The sequence below is a fragment of the Xenopus laevis genome, chromosome 1L (assembly GCF_017654675.1).
Source record: "Xenopus laevis strain J_2021 chromosome 1L, Xenopus_laevis_v10.1, whole genome shotgun sequence".
Classification (NCBI taxonomy): Eukaryota; Metazoa; Chordata; class Amphibia; order Anura; family Pipidae; genus Xenopus; species Xenopus laevis.
In genome coordinates, this window is record NC_054371.1 from 91,933,375 (window position 1) to 91,949,513 (window position 16,139).

The 16,139-nt window shown below is 40.9% G+C and overlaps 2 protein-coding genes across 2 annotated transcripts in view; both read right to left on the reverse strand.

Moving 5' to 3' along the window:
• arhgap24.L (Rho GTPase activating protein 24 L homeolog) overlaps positions 1 to 16,139 on the reverse strand; it is a 366,864-nt gene that overhangs the window by 287,930 nt on the left and 62,795 nt on the right. The window contains exon 2 of the mRNA XM_041591276.1: positions 9,154 to 9,353. Coding sequence (XP_041447210.1) covers positions 9,154 to 9,333 — 180 coding nt within the window. The 5' untranslated portion in view covers positions 9,334 to 9,353. The remainder of the gene's footprint in view (positions 1 to 9,153; positions 9,354 to 16,139) is intronic.
• LOC108719085 lies at positions 45 to 5,235 on the reverse strand. The gene has a single exon (XM_041591291.1). It carries the CDS (start codon positions 4,217 to 4,219, stop codon positions 2,258 to 2,260), a length of 1,962 nt encoding a protein of 653 aa, XP_041447225.1. The 5' UTR covers positions 4,220 to 5,235; the 3' UTR covers positions 45 to 2,257.

Consider the following 16,139-nt stretch of genomic DNA (forward strand, 5'->3'; position numbering starts at 1 on the left):
AGCGCCACCTTATATTCAACCTAACAAAAACTGAACTAATCACCTTTCCACCTAAGCCTGCTCCTATTTACTATATCTATTGATGACATGCTCATTAACTCTGTCTACTCAGCTCACTGTCTGGGGGATAATCTTTGACTCCTCTCTCTTTCTCAGATCATATCAACAGCACTGTCAAAACTTCTCACTTTTTCTTACGTAATATTTTCAAAATCCATATGTCACGGACGCCACCACAGACTCACGTGACACAGCATGCAACTGTAAAGGCCCACGCAGTTCCTTGCTAACCTGTGCAGAACTCACACACAGTCACACCCAAACAGTCCCAACATGCCAAAACTTCAAAGCTGCCACCACCGCGCTTAAGGGCCGCAAGCACCCGACTCTTGACACTCTGACACTTACTAGAGGCTTATCCCACTATGCTTTCTAGCTAAGCACTATGACATTCACTCCAGCAGACAGGTTAAGGCAATCAATAGTCCACAAAACTCCCACACCCGCAGATAAAGGATAAAACATGCACAACGTTCCTTCTAACTAGCAAGAGGGGTTAGCATACATTGGACATACACACTTCTCTTCAGGTCAAAGGTTCATTTAGAGCAGCAAAGACAAACTCTTTTAAATTGTAGATTTAATAGTCCAAAGTGGACAGTGCATAAAATATAAAAAGATCAGATACAATTACAAATAACATACAAGGCAGCAAACAGTCATAAAATAAAAAGGGATAAAAATACAGAAACCTACATATATCACCTACAGAAGGATATTATATGAGTCCTGTTCCGGGGGAACGGAAGAATAACGACATATACCTCCCAAGCAGCTTGGTCCCCAAAGGCATACATCTTCCCAGTTGTCTGGACCCTTGATATCCAGGTTGGGAAGTGAAAGGTCACGCCCCCATCCAATGAGAAAGGTGAGGGCGGGTCACCAATTTACAACTGGCTATTCTGGATACATAGATCTTTCAACCAGCCTTGTATAGCAAAATTATGAAACTATGAGTACCAGGTAGGAAATTTAATTCTCTTTTCATAGAGACCAAACACCCCAAGACCAACACACATTATTCTGGCCTTATCAGAATATCGGGTAACACTGGGAGGGATCATAATAATATGGGCGTGTTTGGACTCCTCGAGAAGTCCTAGCTATAAGGTAAGTAATGGGTGCAATGATTTATATCTGTATTAGATGATATTTATGTTATGAGCATAAACCAATATTACCTTTAAATCTGCCTCGAGACAAGACCACTCCACTATAGCACAGGTATGATAATTGTGTTATCAGTCCCCTAGCCAGACAGTCTGTCCTTATGACATTTAGTGGGTATTTGTGAATTACCCCCTACTGTGAGGTTTCCTCAAAATGTGGATTCTAGAAGAAGGCTTATTGAATTGGGAGAAAGTGGAAAACCCAACCCTTTCTATGCTGGAACTTACTGTTCCATCATGACATCTCCCCCCATTAACTCAGCGCAAGGAAAGTGACTTCTACAAGTTAATTTCTGTTGCGCTGGTGCTCCATTAGTTCTGTTTGACATGATAGGCCCTCAACATTACCAGGAGCACTCCTCTTTCATGAGTGGACAGGGCCCCCAAATAATAACCTTGGGACTACAATATACACTAAACCATTAAACAGATTGGGGTCAATACCAAAACGTCATATTCTATTGAACAACATAAGGGATTATTTTACCTTTTGGGCCTAAAATCCTTTTCCTTGGGATCTTTGTCAGCTGGATCCAAGGCACTGGAGGAGTAAAATGGAGGTACACTGCTCAAACCTTCCTTGTTGTTACAGCCTCTGCCTTGGGTTCTAGGCCACAAACTGTAACTTCCCACCATAGGCACCTGGCCTTTTTCTCCTACTTGGTTCTCTTCTGTCTCTGCTATTTGCCCCTTGCCCATGGGATCCTCCTGCCTGTCTCTAGTCCCCCGTTCCTTGGGCCTAGGCTTGGACACTGATTGGCAGCCTTCTACCCATGTTATGCCCTCTTGGGCTCCCTTGACTTGCTTAGTCCTAGACCAGCATAAAGTATTGGGCTCTACCCACATGTCCTGCACCTCTGGGCCAACTGTCTTGTTGTTAGCTGTCCTGGGAGCAACAACTGGCACTGGTACTGTCAGGAATCCTTCCTTGACTCTGACTACCTGCCCCCCTCCCAGTACTGGTTCTGGTACTAGAGCTAGACCAAGCTCCCCACTACCATTACTGTCTCCAGTCTGAGTGCTACTATCTACAAGGACCTTGCTCTGTGTCCTAACCACCTGTCCCCCACACTCCTGCACTCACTCCTGAGTCTGGCCTGTCCTCTGACCCCACTCAAGACCTCAGGCAGTTTGGGTACAGGATCAGGGATCCCACTCTGGAAACCCCTCTCCACAGGTACACTACCTGATTGTACTAGGGAGACACCTAGGGGAAACCTCTCCTTTCCCTCTCCCATCCTATCCCCACCTTGGGACACTACTGGTTCAGGCACTGGGAAATGGACTTGTCTGTCTCCCAGTCCTCCCTCCCAGCTACTTTGCTTTACTTTACTGGTGGCAGTTACTGATTGAGGCGTGTGGCCACACTCCAGCGCGGCTGGACCTAGTGAGACCTGGTCATTGGGCACAAAAGCAGAGAGCATACTTCCCAAATCATTCCCCAGCAATACATCAACTGGAATTTCATTGGACACCCCTACTTCCCTTAGACCTCTTCCCACACCCCAATCCAAGTGAACCTTTGCCACAGGCACCTTTGGGTGGCTTCCACCCACCCCCTTCACAGACAAAGTCTTCCCAGGAATAATGTCCCCAGTGTTAATAATCTCTGGACGCACAAGAGAAAAATTAGACCCTGAGTCCCTTAGTCCCTGAGTCACTTTGTTACCCACAATCACAGGCTGCATGTGATGAGATAAATTCTCAGCCTTACCAGACACAAACATTACCACAGGTTGGACAGGTGTGGTTGCTCCCTTTTGGTTCGGGCAGGCGGACCTCACATGGCCCACCTGGTGGCAGGAAAAGCATCTGCGGGTGTCTCCATGATCCACGTTGGCACTAGCCCCACCTAAAGAAGAACTTTCACTGGACTTGGCATGCTGTGTTGAAAGACTTGGGGGCATAGACAGGTTAACATCTGCTTTCCTGGGTTTCCAGCTATGGAAAGATGATTTGCGGCTGTCGGGAACTCTGCTAGCAGCATAGGTATCAGCGATCTCTGCAGCCTTGTCTGCTGTCTTAGGCTCTCGATCTACCACAAATTGGCGCAGCTCTGCAGGGCAGATGTGTAGGAACTGGTCCCTCACCATCAAATCTTCCAGATCAGCTAAGGTTTCAATGGAAAGCCCCTTAATCCACTGATGAAAGGTAGTCCTGAGACTGCTCACTACATCCGAGTAACTGTCCATGGGCTCTTTATGCAATGCCCTAAACTTTCGCCGGTATACTTCTGGTGTGAGATTATATTTTTTAATGAGAGCCTTTTTTAGTTCATCATAGTTTCCATCTAGCTCAGGTGGAAGTTCCACAAAGGCAGCTAGAGCTTTGCCTTTTAATCCAGGTGTTAAATGTCTGGCCCACTGCTCCCGGGGCAATTGATATTGCCTGCAAGTCTTTTCAAAACTTTGCAAAAAAGTATCCAAGTCACTGTCCTTATCCATGACAGGGAACTTGGCAGAGGGCTGTAGAACAAAAGGAACTTCCCTGGGCTCACTGGACTGCGTGGATAGCGGCTGCTGTTGGAGTTTGGCTAATTCCAGTTGGAGTTGCCTCTCTGAGGTCCTCTCCGCTGCTTCCCTTTCTGCTGTTCTCTCTGCTGCTCTCTCTGCTGCTTCCCTTTCTGCTGTTCTCTCTGCTGCTCTCTCTGCTGCTTCCGCCTGCTGATATTGGAGGATCAGCTGGAGACGCAGTTGGGGGTCATCTGAGCCCAATAATTCTAGAGCTTGTTGCAGGGTAGAATTCCTGTCTCCCTGTACTGCTTTGCTGCGGGTATCATCACTCGAGAAGGATCCAGGGACAGAGTTGATCTCTGGGGTAGCTCGAGCCATAGAGTTCCCCAACTCAGGTGTGTGGTTCTGCTGTTCCTGATCATCCTCCAGCAATGCACAAATTAGCATTTCCTTTGATTTAGACAACGTATCAATACCTCTCTGCTCACAGAGGTCGACAAGAGCTTCCTTGCTCTGTCTTTTGTAAGAGGTTGCCATATTACTCAACACTAGCAAAATAAAAGATAGAAAAGAAAAACGGGGAAAGGGGAAACTGTTTGCTTGTATGTTTTTCAAAAATAAAATATGCACTGAGTTTTATCTTTGAGGACTGGTTATCCTCGCAAGGATGCAATCCTTTAGTGTAAGGGTTAATTAGATAACCCAAGCACTAATGCTCTAAAATAAAAATATCCCACCGCTTTTTGCCACCAATTGTCACGGACGCCACCACAGACTCATGTGAAACAGCATGCAACTGTAAAGGCCCACGCAGTTCCTTGCTAACCTGTGCAGAACTCACACACAGTCACACCCAAACAGTCCCAACATGCCAAAACTTCAAAGCTGCCACCACCGCGCTTAAGGGCCGCAAGCACCCGACTCTTGACACTCTGACACTTACTAGAGGCTTATCCCACTATGCTTTCTAGCTAAGCACTATGACATTCACTCCAGCAGACAGGTTAAGGCAATCAACAGTCCACAAAACTCCCACACCCGCAGATAAAGGATAAAACATGCACAACGTTCCTTCTAACTAGCAAGAGGGGTTAGCATACATTGGACATACACACTTCTCTTCAGGTCAAAGGTTCATTTAGAGCAGCAAAGACAAACTCTTTTAAATTGTAGATTTAATAGTCCAAAGTGGACAGTGCATAAAATATAAAAAGATCAGATACAATTACAAATAACATACAAGGCAGCAAACAGTTATAAAATAAAAAGGGATAAAAATACAGAAACCTACATACATCACCTACAGAAGGATATTATATGAGTCCTGTTCCGGGGGAACGGAAGAATAACGACATATACCTCCCAAGCAGCTTGGTCCCCAAAGGCATACATCTTCCCAGTTGTCTGGACCCTTGATATCCAGGTTGGGAAGTGAAAGGTCACGCCCCCATCCAATGAGAAAGGTGAGGGCGGGTCACCAATTTACAACTGGCTATTCTGGATACATAGATCTTTCAACCAGCCTAAACTATTTGTGGTTGTATAGCAAAATTATGAAACTATGAGTACCAGGTAGGAAATTTAATTCTCTTTTCATAGAGACCAAACACCCCAAGACAACACACATTATTCTGGCCTTATCAGAATATCGGGTAACACTGGGAGGGATCATAATAATATGGGCGTGTTTGGACTCCTCGAGAAGTCCTAGCTATAAGGTAAGTAATGGGTGCAATGATTTATATCTGTATTAGATGATATTTATGTTATGAGCATAAACCAATATTACCTTTAAATCTGCCTCGAGACAAGACCACTCCACTATAGCACAGGTATGATAATTGTGTTATCAGTCCCCTAGCCAGACAGTCTGTCCTTATGACATTTAGTGGGTATTTGTGAATTACCCCCTACTGTGAGGTTTCCTCAAAATGTGGATTCTAGAAGAAGGCTTATTGAATTGGGAGAAAGTGGAAAACCCAACCCTTTCTATGCTGGAACTTACTGTTCCATCATGACACCATACCCTTATTTTCACCTGCTACAGCCAAGACACTCATGCATGCTCTCATCCTATCCTGACTAGATTACTGTAATCTTCTATTTACTGGCCTCCCTAACTCCCTTCTCTCCCCTCTACAGTCTGTATTAAACACTGCTGCCAGAATTTTCCTCTTCTCATCTAAAAGGGTACAAGCCCCTCCCCTACTGAAGTTCTTATCAAGGCTTCCCATAAAACAGAGAATAACTCATAAGTTTCAAAGCCCTGTACTTTTCTGCGCCTAACTAAATCGTATCGCTTGTCTCTCTATATGCTCCTAGCCGAATCATCCACTCCTCTCTGAGCAACCGCTTGGTTGCACCCACCTCTACTACTGCAGTTTCCCGCATCAAATCCTTCTGTCTTGCTGCTCCTTAGATTTGGAATGCCATTCCCGAATTTCCAGAGAGAATCCTCCCTCAATGCCTTCAGATCTAAACTCAAAGACTACCTCCTTGAGCACTTGAGCATAACACCTGAATGGGAACTGACATGTGGCAGTGTCACCCACAGCCCACCTACAGCACTTAATATCCCTCCGATTTGTCTCTGTATGTTACCCTCCCATTTAGACTGTAAGCCCTGTGGGGAGGGGACCTGCATCCTTTTGTCTTGACAATAAGCACTTAAAATGTATTGTAACTATACTTTACATTTATGTGTATATTTTATACTTATTTGTACTTATTATTTTAATGACCCCCTGTTTCTTCTACTAATTTATTGTTCAGTGCTATACAAATAAAAATATACAAGCTACATCTTGTTGGAAAACAACAGACAGAGATTGTTCCAGTGCATGTTATTTAATGCAGGGAGTGTCTATTGTTGCTTTGCAATGTGATGTCATGTTTGACCTGTAACCCTGTGTGATTTTTTTCTTCCTCTTCCTGTGTATGCCCTCTATGAAAAGTTCCTGTTGCAGATATGTTATGCAGAGTGTTTATGCTGAGTTCTATAAAGCAACCAAGTTACTGTTCACACAGAAGTTGGTGTGTCTGTCCTGCCCTGCCAGTGACACAGCCAAACCCTGCCCATTTCCCAGGAAATCCTACATCATTCCCCATTGTCCAGTCCCCTTATTTCATCAGATCCCTAAAAAGACTCCTGCCCCTGAATACAGGCAAATCTGGCCGGCGAGTTTTTAAGTCTAGTGGAAGAATTCTGCCCCCTTGTTTGGATCCAATTATTCATCCAGACCTGACATGCTGGTAAGTTGGTTTTATTTGAAATCATTTCCAAAATCTTACTATAGTTGACATATGATGATTATTATTAAAGTAGCAGCACTATTATACAGAACTATTGCGTATAGTGCCACACAAACATATTTTTTTTGACAAAGAGAGCACCCATCTTGAAGAGATTACAATGGGTGCCAGAAGGGCTTCAAAATTGGTCAGAAATCAACCATAGGTACCCAAAGTCTGAGCTAGCACTTTATAATTCTCTACAACTCCACATCTAAATATTAAAGTACATTCTTGTGATTATAGCCTTTTATTGTAAGGGAATAATCCAGTGTCGAATAATCCAATACATACCACCATAGCACAGTTTGTGGTTTAAATGCAAATGTAAAACAAAACATCACTGCTAAACTTCATGCGAATCAGATAAGATAAAGTTAATAATAGCCTTAAGCCTTTGTTGTATCATGTATCACCACAAAATACGTTAAGTACAGGAGCTTTATGGAAACACAGAAAAAAGTACTGGAAAAATCCAGTAATGAGGCTGCTATTACACAAAGGTTTCCTCTAAATGCCAGGTCTGCCTTAAAGGCCATCCAGTGTGGCTGCAAACTGTACAAGCCCTTTAGAACGTACAGTACATCACCTTGACATCCCAAGAATAGTTGATAAAAAAATAATAATTATAAATCTAACAATTTTTCATAAAAACCAGGTACAGCATGTGAAAAGGGAATCTTTCTAAGGTATCATGTTCAGCTTTGTAAATACACAAGAGAAAATGTAAATATTTTTACATTCTTTATAGATACCAGAGTCTCTATTTTGTACCAGGCAACATAAATGAATAGCATTTTTTGCATTACACACAGGTGATTGCTCCCATCTGGGTGCATCTGAAAACTCAATAACCAGAACACTGTGAATTATGGGAATGGCATCTCTAATATACCATTTTAAGCAAATTAAACTATTTAATTTTTCTCTTATATTTTATGAGTAACCTTTACATTTAGAAAAAATGCCCCTCAACATCCCATAAGCCCAGTTGTCCTATATTATAATGTTTGATGTTCTAAGCCTACACCTACTCTAGGTATGCCAAAAATTGTGACTGAATACTTCATGTCACCAATGTATTTGAAAATGTCTGTAAAAATAATTGGAATAGACATTAACATTTATCTAAGAACTAGAATATTGTATTTATTATTTACAATATATTGTCTATTATATATTTGATGAAATCATTATTTTGTATTTATATAATTTTTAATTTTAGAAAGCTAGTCTAACACCCTTTCCTAGTGAAAGGGGATGGCCATGGCTGCCAGGCCAATCCTGGATCTAATTATGTTTTAATCCTATTGGCTGGTTGTTTTTTTTGTTGTTGGATGGATTGAATTTTTTTCTCCCAAATTTCTGATCCCCTAACTTGAACACCGCCAAGTATGGCAGTTTCTCTCCTCTCCTTCAGGCAATAGCTACTGTTCGAGGGTGATTCTTACTAACGTAAATAGTATCTCTGTTTTGCATTTGCATTGCAATGTATCTTTTGTACCACAGCTTTTTTTGCATTGCTAGTAGTATTTGTTGGATACAAATTTGGTGAGTGAAGTTGTTGCAGACAGTACAAACAGCCCAGACCTGCTCCCTGCACTTGCTGCTGTGATCTCTGTATACGGCTCCGGTCACGCCAAAACAAGGTATGAGCACATGCATATGCGTGCAGGAGTGGGCATGCCTAAGGTGGCTGCGCCAGTGGCCGGAGGAGGATTTGCAGCAGGGTCGCGGCTCAGAGGGGCCCTGAGACATCAGCCCCAGTGGGCCCTGGGCCCCCCAGTCCGACCCCCGAGTAAAAATTACCCCCATAAGGGTCAAGAAGACTTATGGGTTTCATGATTTCACTTTGTACCTACTGCCTTGTTCAGCAGATGGCATAATGTATTTAGTTAGCATTGTTTATTATTTAATAATAAACAGTGACCTTATTGTCCTCCAGTATATCCAGAAGGTTAGCCCTGTGGTAAAAGAAATGTCAGATCACTTGAAAATTCAGAAACACATCTAGAAAACCAAGTTAGAAAGGCAGCAATGATTACAATTTAATTTCTACACATGCAAATGCCACATGTCAGTCAGCATCATACCACAATGTGTTGAGCTGGCTAGTGTTTCCTCTGATTGACCAGCTGATTTCTGCTTAACCTTCCTTACCAAAAAATCTATTTACTTACCAAAGGTTTCATCTCATCTTCATCTTTAAAATAATGCAGCTGGTCTCCCTTGAGGACAAACCATCGCGTGTGCCAAGTTTTGACAAATCCTCCTTGCTTCCGAAGCCATCCACACTTAATTGTATTCTGCTGGGCTTGGCTAATATGAGGACTGTGCACAGGGACATTATAGTCATCCATTATCAAGCTGATTGACTTTTCTGTTCAATAAAATGAGAGGGATAAAGATAATAAGGAGACAGGAAATGTTTGTTGGTAAAGTCAGTTCTATCTGAAGAATAGCAAAAAGAAAACAAATAACCCCTATTATCAAAAGGTACACTGCAAGGGATTTGCTATATTCTTATAGACATATAGGAGTAGCATTCAACTCCTCAATGTTAATGCACCTACTGTGTCTTGACAGCACAGCAAATAATACATGTGTCTTGTGCATTACAAAGATACAGTACTGTGCAAAAAAATAACAATTTCTTGAAACCTTTAAGTCTGTGACCGCAAAGCTAGTGTGGGAGCTGCTTAGCGAGTGTTGCATGTGATCTAAGAAGGAAGGAAACCTTCATTAACTGATTCCTCATTTGTATAGACAGATGAAAAATATGTGTTCAGAATCTGCGCTTTTTGTTTGTTTTCATCAAACAGCTGACCCCCCTCTGATATTAAAGGTCCCATCCCTTCCTGCTTAATTTTTTTACTATTAACATATTTAAAAAATAATTTTGGATTATTTTTACTGCTTGCTGCAATATCCTTTTCCATATCAAATTTAGCTTGCCATATAGCTTTTTTGCATGATTTATTGGCCTCTTTGTACCCTTTAAATGATTTGGCTGTCCCAGCTAACTTGAAAGCCACAAAAGACATTTCCCTGACTTTTTTCTGGTGTGCCTGGCATACATTTTTGGTAAAATTATGATTTTTTATTTTTTTTGCAATACCACAGCAAAAATTTGACATAAAAAGCACCCATTGACTTTAATGCATTTGGAGTGAGAAAAAACATCTTGATCTTAATGCATTATGTGCGAAAAAAAATGACCTCAATGTGTTTCACAAATTTATTGCCGTTTTGTGAATTTTCGGGCAATGTTAAATGACCAGATTCACTCCTCGCTACTTTTGTCAAATTTAGGCCTTGAGTGAGAAAATAAGAGGTTTATAACACTTTTTTGAAATGCATAAATACACTTCATAAAGCTAAACTTCTAGGGGCATATTTATTAAGGGTTGAATTTCTAATTGAAAAAACGTAGAAATTTGAATTCAAAAAGACCAACCGAAATCAAGTCAAAGTTTTTTTGGGGACGAATAGGTCAGTTTTCGATCGAATAGGTCCATATATGACCAAATTCAAATCATTTGATTAGAAGGAATAGCTCATACGATCAAATTAGATTCAAAGTTTTTCCACGCACATCCTTTTGCTCTTCCCGATCATGACCTTACTGTGTCAGCTTCCACCTCCAGCAACCTCTATTTATAGGTGCATCTGCCCCACCCAGTTAGACACAGATCTACACATAGAACAACCAGGTTGGGTTGGGTTTGAAGGTCTTGAGTTAGGGTTGGGTACAGGGTTTTTTTTTTTTGACCTTACATCACTATTGAGAATGTAAGAAAGGCAAAAGTGGGCAGATAAAATGGAAGGAAATTTACATTGAAATTAATGTAAATGCTCAATGGACATTACATTTTTATATTTTAATATTAAATACATGATCACTGCTACATTGTAACAGCTACATATTGCACTTATTCTGTTTCTTGGTTCCTTGCCATCATTGCAAAATCCAGTGAAGAACTGTATATCAAATATAAATATATTTGTAAGAATTCTATCTAGTATTATGTATGGCTGTGCATACAGTTGAAACAACATGGATATACACTCAATATGCCATATGCCAGAAATCAGAATAGAATAGAATAGAAACACTCAATCACCATGCACATTAAAGAGATACTGACACCAGAAATGTAGCCTTTTTTTTACATCTACCATAAAATTGACTTTGCATGCTTCTTATAATTTTGCCATTAAGTATTTGTCCAATGCTTTTACATTATCTATCTGAATCCTTGTGATTGCCTATGAGGGGGTTGCCATATTTGTGCAGCAGGAGTCCGTTAGCATTACAAACTTTAACTGACAGGCTGAGATGGGACAGTCAGGTTGGCAAAAACAGTCAGGTTTAGGAACTTCAGTTAACCATTCCTTACTAAAACAAACCTCTCAGCAAAAAAAACAGCACAACTTATAGGTAACTTTTAATGTAAATTCATATTTTAAAAAGTAGTTTTTTAGTGTCAGTATCACTTTAATAATTTTTCCACAAAATGATTAGTTCAGTGTAAGGGATTGCAGCAGAAACTGGATTCAATTCAATATCACCAATGTAGGAATTATATTTTATGTTTAAACAGTCTATTTTAATTTTGTCTAATTAATATGGTTATTAATCTCAAATTTCCCATATTTCGCAAATGTATTCACAGTGACCTCTGCAACCACTGTAGTGCATTGTAGTTCACTGTAGTTCATTGGTCTGAAACTGATCCCTAAAGTACTACATAAAATGCAAAACCATATTATCCAAGTACAGTAGCTAGCATGAATACTTTTCAAGTGTTCCTTTAATCAACAAGTTCCTCTATATCTTCATCTGGCATACTATAACAAACTGCCCTTTGAGCTCAAGGCCTCCACATAACCTAATTTGACAGCAATTTTCACATACACCAAAGTCTATTCTAATTGGTTCCTTTCATTCAAAGTACAGTAGAAGTTTTAGTCATACTGCTATTTAAAGTATATGTCTCTGCCAGTCTGCCAGGGTCATTACAGGGCAAGATGTTTTATATGCATGTCAGTTGTAAACATAAATTTCCTATTTGAATGTTTGAATGCTCTCAATCTCATCTTATTCTTGTCAAAAATAGAAGAAACTAAGCTATACAACAACATAAAACATCTACCCACTTCAGCTATTACAAAAAAAGCACAATCATGTTGTTCCCCACATTCCTCCAAAAATCTAAAATGGTTGTACTGGCTGTACATTGCACAGCCAGTATCAGAAAATCTTACATCATAGAACACAGTTTATTTTCACTTGAGTTTCATGCTGCATATATATAGATAGATTAAATGGTCATAAGAGCCTACATCCAATATGGACATAGGTTGAAAATGTCTGTTTTTAAAAAACAAAAATTATTGACTGAGTTGGTTGTTTATAGCAGAATTTTAGCTCATAATCTCTTTTTGGAGGTCTTAATGTCACCGACTTCTACTGTGTATACACTTTCTATGCACCCCCTGTATTCGGTTAACCCTTGGATTGCTGACTTTCAGTTGAGCCAAAAGCAGTCTAAAAATGTAAATACTATATTTTAGAAACCACTTAATATAGAAAATAATAGTAAAATGGAAGTGTTTAGAAAATTACATTTAAGTATTTTTTGGAGTTCTAATGATATATTCACAAGGTTTCAAAACTGTTGAACAAAAAGCCCACTGACCTCTGACTTTTCTTGGACTTGCAGTTGTACCTGTGGTAAGTGCCACAATGTCCACAGCTAACATTGCACATATACATTGCAGCAAATATTTGATGGGTTTGGGGTGGATCAGAGGTGCATTTTGGAATATTTTAGCATGACCATTTGTATTGAGGCATAGTTTAAAACACTTTGATCCCCCTTTTTCCCTTATAAAGTGAAAAATAAAGAATTTATAAAAAAAAATAAAACACTTTGAAACAGAATATTGAGTAGTCTCTGGCACCTTCCTTGTTCTTACCCCTTGTACTTGGTCAGTTGCAACTCCATATAGAGCTTGCATTACAAAGTATTATCTCTCTCCAGTAGGCATTTGCTATATTGGTTGAGGAAAAGTTGACCACTCTGAATTACACACACAGAGCTGATTTCTCAGTAACTTGAGTGCCAGTTGTTCTTGCAACCAATAAACTTTACTTGATACTTCAGGAATCTCCTACTCCTTAACCTAACTGTTTGTGTCCCATTATGGCTGGTGATACCATGGGTTACTAACCCCCATGGACTCCTCTAACCACCCTGATCCTGCATAAAACTCCTAGGGGCAAATTCACTAAGGCGCAAAGCGCCGAACGCTAGCGTTAATTCGCTAGCGTTTGGCATTTTCGCTACTGCGCAAATTCACTAACGAACGCTGGCGTAGTTTCGCTAGTGTTACTTCCCAACCTTACGCCAGGCGAATCTTCGCTAGCGACGAAACTACGCAAATTCACTAACTTGCGCAGTGTAGTGAACGCTACCTTTTACGCTAGACTTCCTTCGCCACCTCAGACCTGGCGAAGCGCAATAGAGTAGATAGGGATTGTTTCAAAAAAAGTCAAAATTTTTTCTAAGTCCCAAAAAACGCTGGCGTGTTTTCTACATGATGGCTGATAGGCTGAAAAAGATCGAAAATTTTTTGGGGCTCCTCTTCCTCCCCCCTACATTTCCTGACTCATGGCAACTTATCTAGACAGGGGGCACATTTGTAGGGCAAAATAAAATTTTTATTTGCAGATTTGAAGGTTTTCTAGGCATTTGTAGTGCAGATACGTGTTCCTCCATTGAAATTTGAATTTTGCGCCGTATGCAAATTAGCCTTCGCTAGCACAACTTCGCTTTATATAGCGAAACAACGCTAGCGCAACTCCGCAACCTTACGCTACCCCTGTGCGCAACTTCGGATTTTAGTGAATTTGCAAAGCGCTGGCGAAACTACGCCTGGCGAAGTGCGGCGCAGTGCGGCGAAGTGCGGCGAAGTGCGGCGAAGTTGCGCCTGGCGCAACTACGCATCTTAGTGAATTTGCCCCCTAGAGTGAGCTATTAAAGATCTTTCCTTACACTATTTTCTCCTGCTAGGGTTCCCACCTTTTCTGGAAAAAAAGACAGGCCTTCCTATATATTTATCCTTTTTCCCTATTAATAACATTGGGATCAACCTTAATTTTTACTGGCCAGTCTGGTAAAATACCGGCCAGGTGGCAACCCTATCTCTCACTGAGGTCTACCACCACTTCAGGCTCTCCAGCACCAGTCTCCAGCAATTGGGGCCCAAAGACAGCAAGCACATATTGACTTCCCTTTTTAAAGACTAAAGAAACCTGATACTTCTGAACTACCAGGGATCACTTTAACCTGGAAAGGGTAACAGCTCCCCCTCCCAAGTGTAAACAACATTTTTAAGGGCATTTAGGAAGCAAAAATGGAGGATGCTTGGTAGGAATTTCTGTGAAACACAACAGAATTTAGGAATCACAATTAAAATTCCAAAGAATTGTGGGCAATGGCAAGAATCAGCAGGCAAGCAGGGACATTGTAAGTTAAGGGGCTTGTCAAACAAAACCATTTTTGTGCATAATGAAAGAGAATGTAATTCTAAGCATCTTTAAAATATTTGTTATTTCAAAATTTTAATTAGGTATTTTTCAATGTAAAACAGCTTATACGAACAGTTCAATGTAAAAATAAAAACTAGACATATAGGCTGTGCAAAATAAAAAAAAATTTCAATATTAAACTTTTTTGCTAAACAATTTTTTATGCTTGTCCATGTCTGTGAACAATAAGGGTCTTTTAATCAGCTGATTTCTGCTATATTCTTTAAAAATCAATACCTGAGGTCCAGGGAATAGAAGGGAACAGAGAAAAACTGCTTTCAAAAGCAATTACAAATGGGGGGTGTGGCTAACCATGGGACTGACTGCACGCCATTTCTAAGAGCTCCGTGCCTCCCAAATATTAGCTTTACACAAGCATCTTTTCAGTAGATCTCGGGATTCCATTGCTTCGGGGAACCTTACCACGCGAATTATGGACAAGAAAAATCAAAAGGAGCCTAAAACGACGATCTCCCGATATTTGCACCGCACACCAGGCCTAGAGTCCACGCGTAAAACAAGATGGTGCTGCATCCTCTCCGAAACAGTTAGATCCGTCGGACAGTCAGTCGCCTTCTCCACCCTCACCAGAAACCCTCCAGTGGGGCGCAATTACAAGTACAGCTTACAGATACCATAACGCAGGCTGTGAAAACTGCTGTTTCTGTAGCGGTTAAGGACTTTCAGCAGGATATTAGTGAAGGGGGAGCGTACTGATAAATTGGAAACGTTCACTGACGATATAGCGCAGAGAGTGGCAAATATGGAGGAAGATAATAGCTACTTGAAAGACGAAGTTCTCACGTTACAAAACCATTGTGAGGATTTAGAAAATTGCTCTCGAAGACAAAACCTGAGGTTTAGGGGAATCCCTGAAACCATTGGATCGGCGGATCTGCCCCATTTCCTACAGGATTTTTCAAATCCTTATGCCCTGATCTTCCATTAGAATTATGGCGGTTGGACAGAGCACACAGGTCATTGGCAGCGAGGCCTCCAGACACTAGACCCCCGAGGGATGTGATAGTCAAGTTTCACTATTACGAAAGCAAGTAAGCACTTTTGACTAAGACTCGCTCAATCACCGCAGCAGACTTTCGCAATATCAAGGTCCAGGTCTATGCCGACCTATGACATTGGCTAAAAGGCGAGAGCTACGAGAAGTTATATAAGCATATTCTGGTACCGTATCTAGTCCCTTTGTTCAATGGCTACTTGCAGGGAATGCCAATACCCGCTACCGACCTTACTTCATATCTTACTTTAATCCCCAAAGAAGGTAAAGACGCTCAGTTTTGCTCTGATTATCGACTTATTGCTTTACATAATTCAGATTTGAAGCTTTTTTCAAAATTATTGGCAAACCGATTGGCCCCAATCCTCCCTAAACTTATACATAATGACCAAGTGGGCTTCATACAAGGTCGGCAGGCGGGAGATAACATTAGAAGGACAGTCGACCTTATTGAAATGGCCAATAAATGTGAAGATCAAATGCTTGTCTTAAGTTTAGATGCCGAGAAGGCGTTTGATCGACTGAGCTGGCCTTATCTTTTCTCCTTGTTGCAG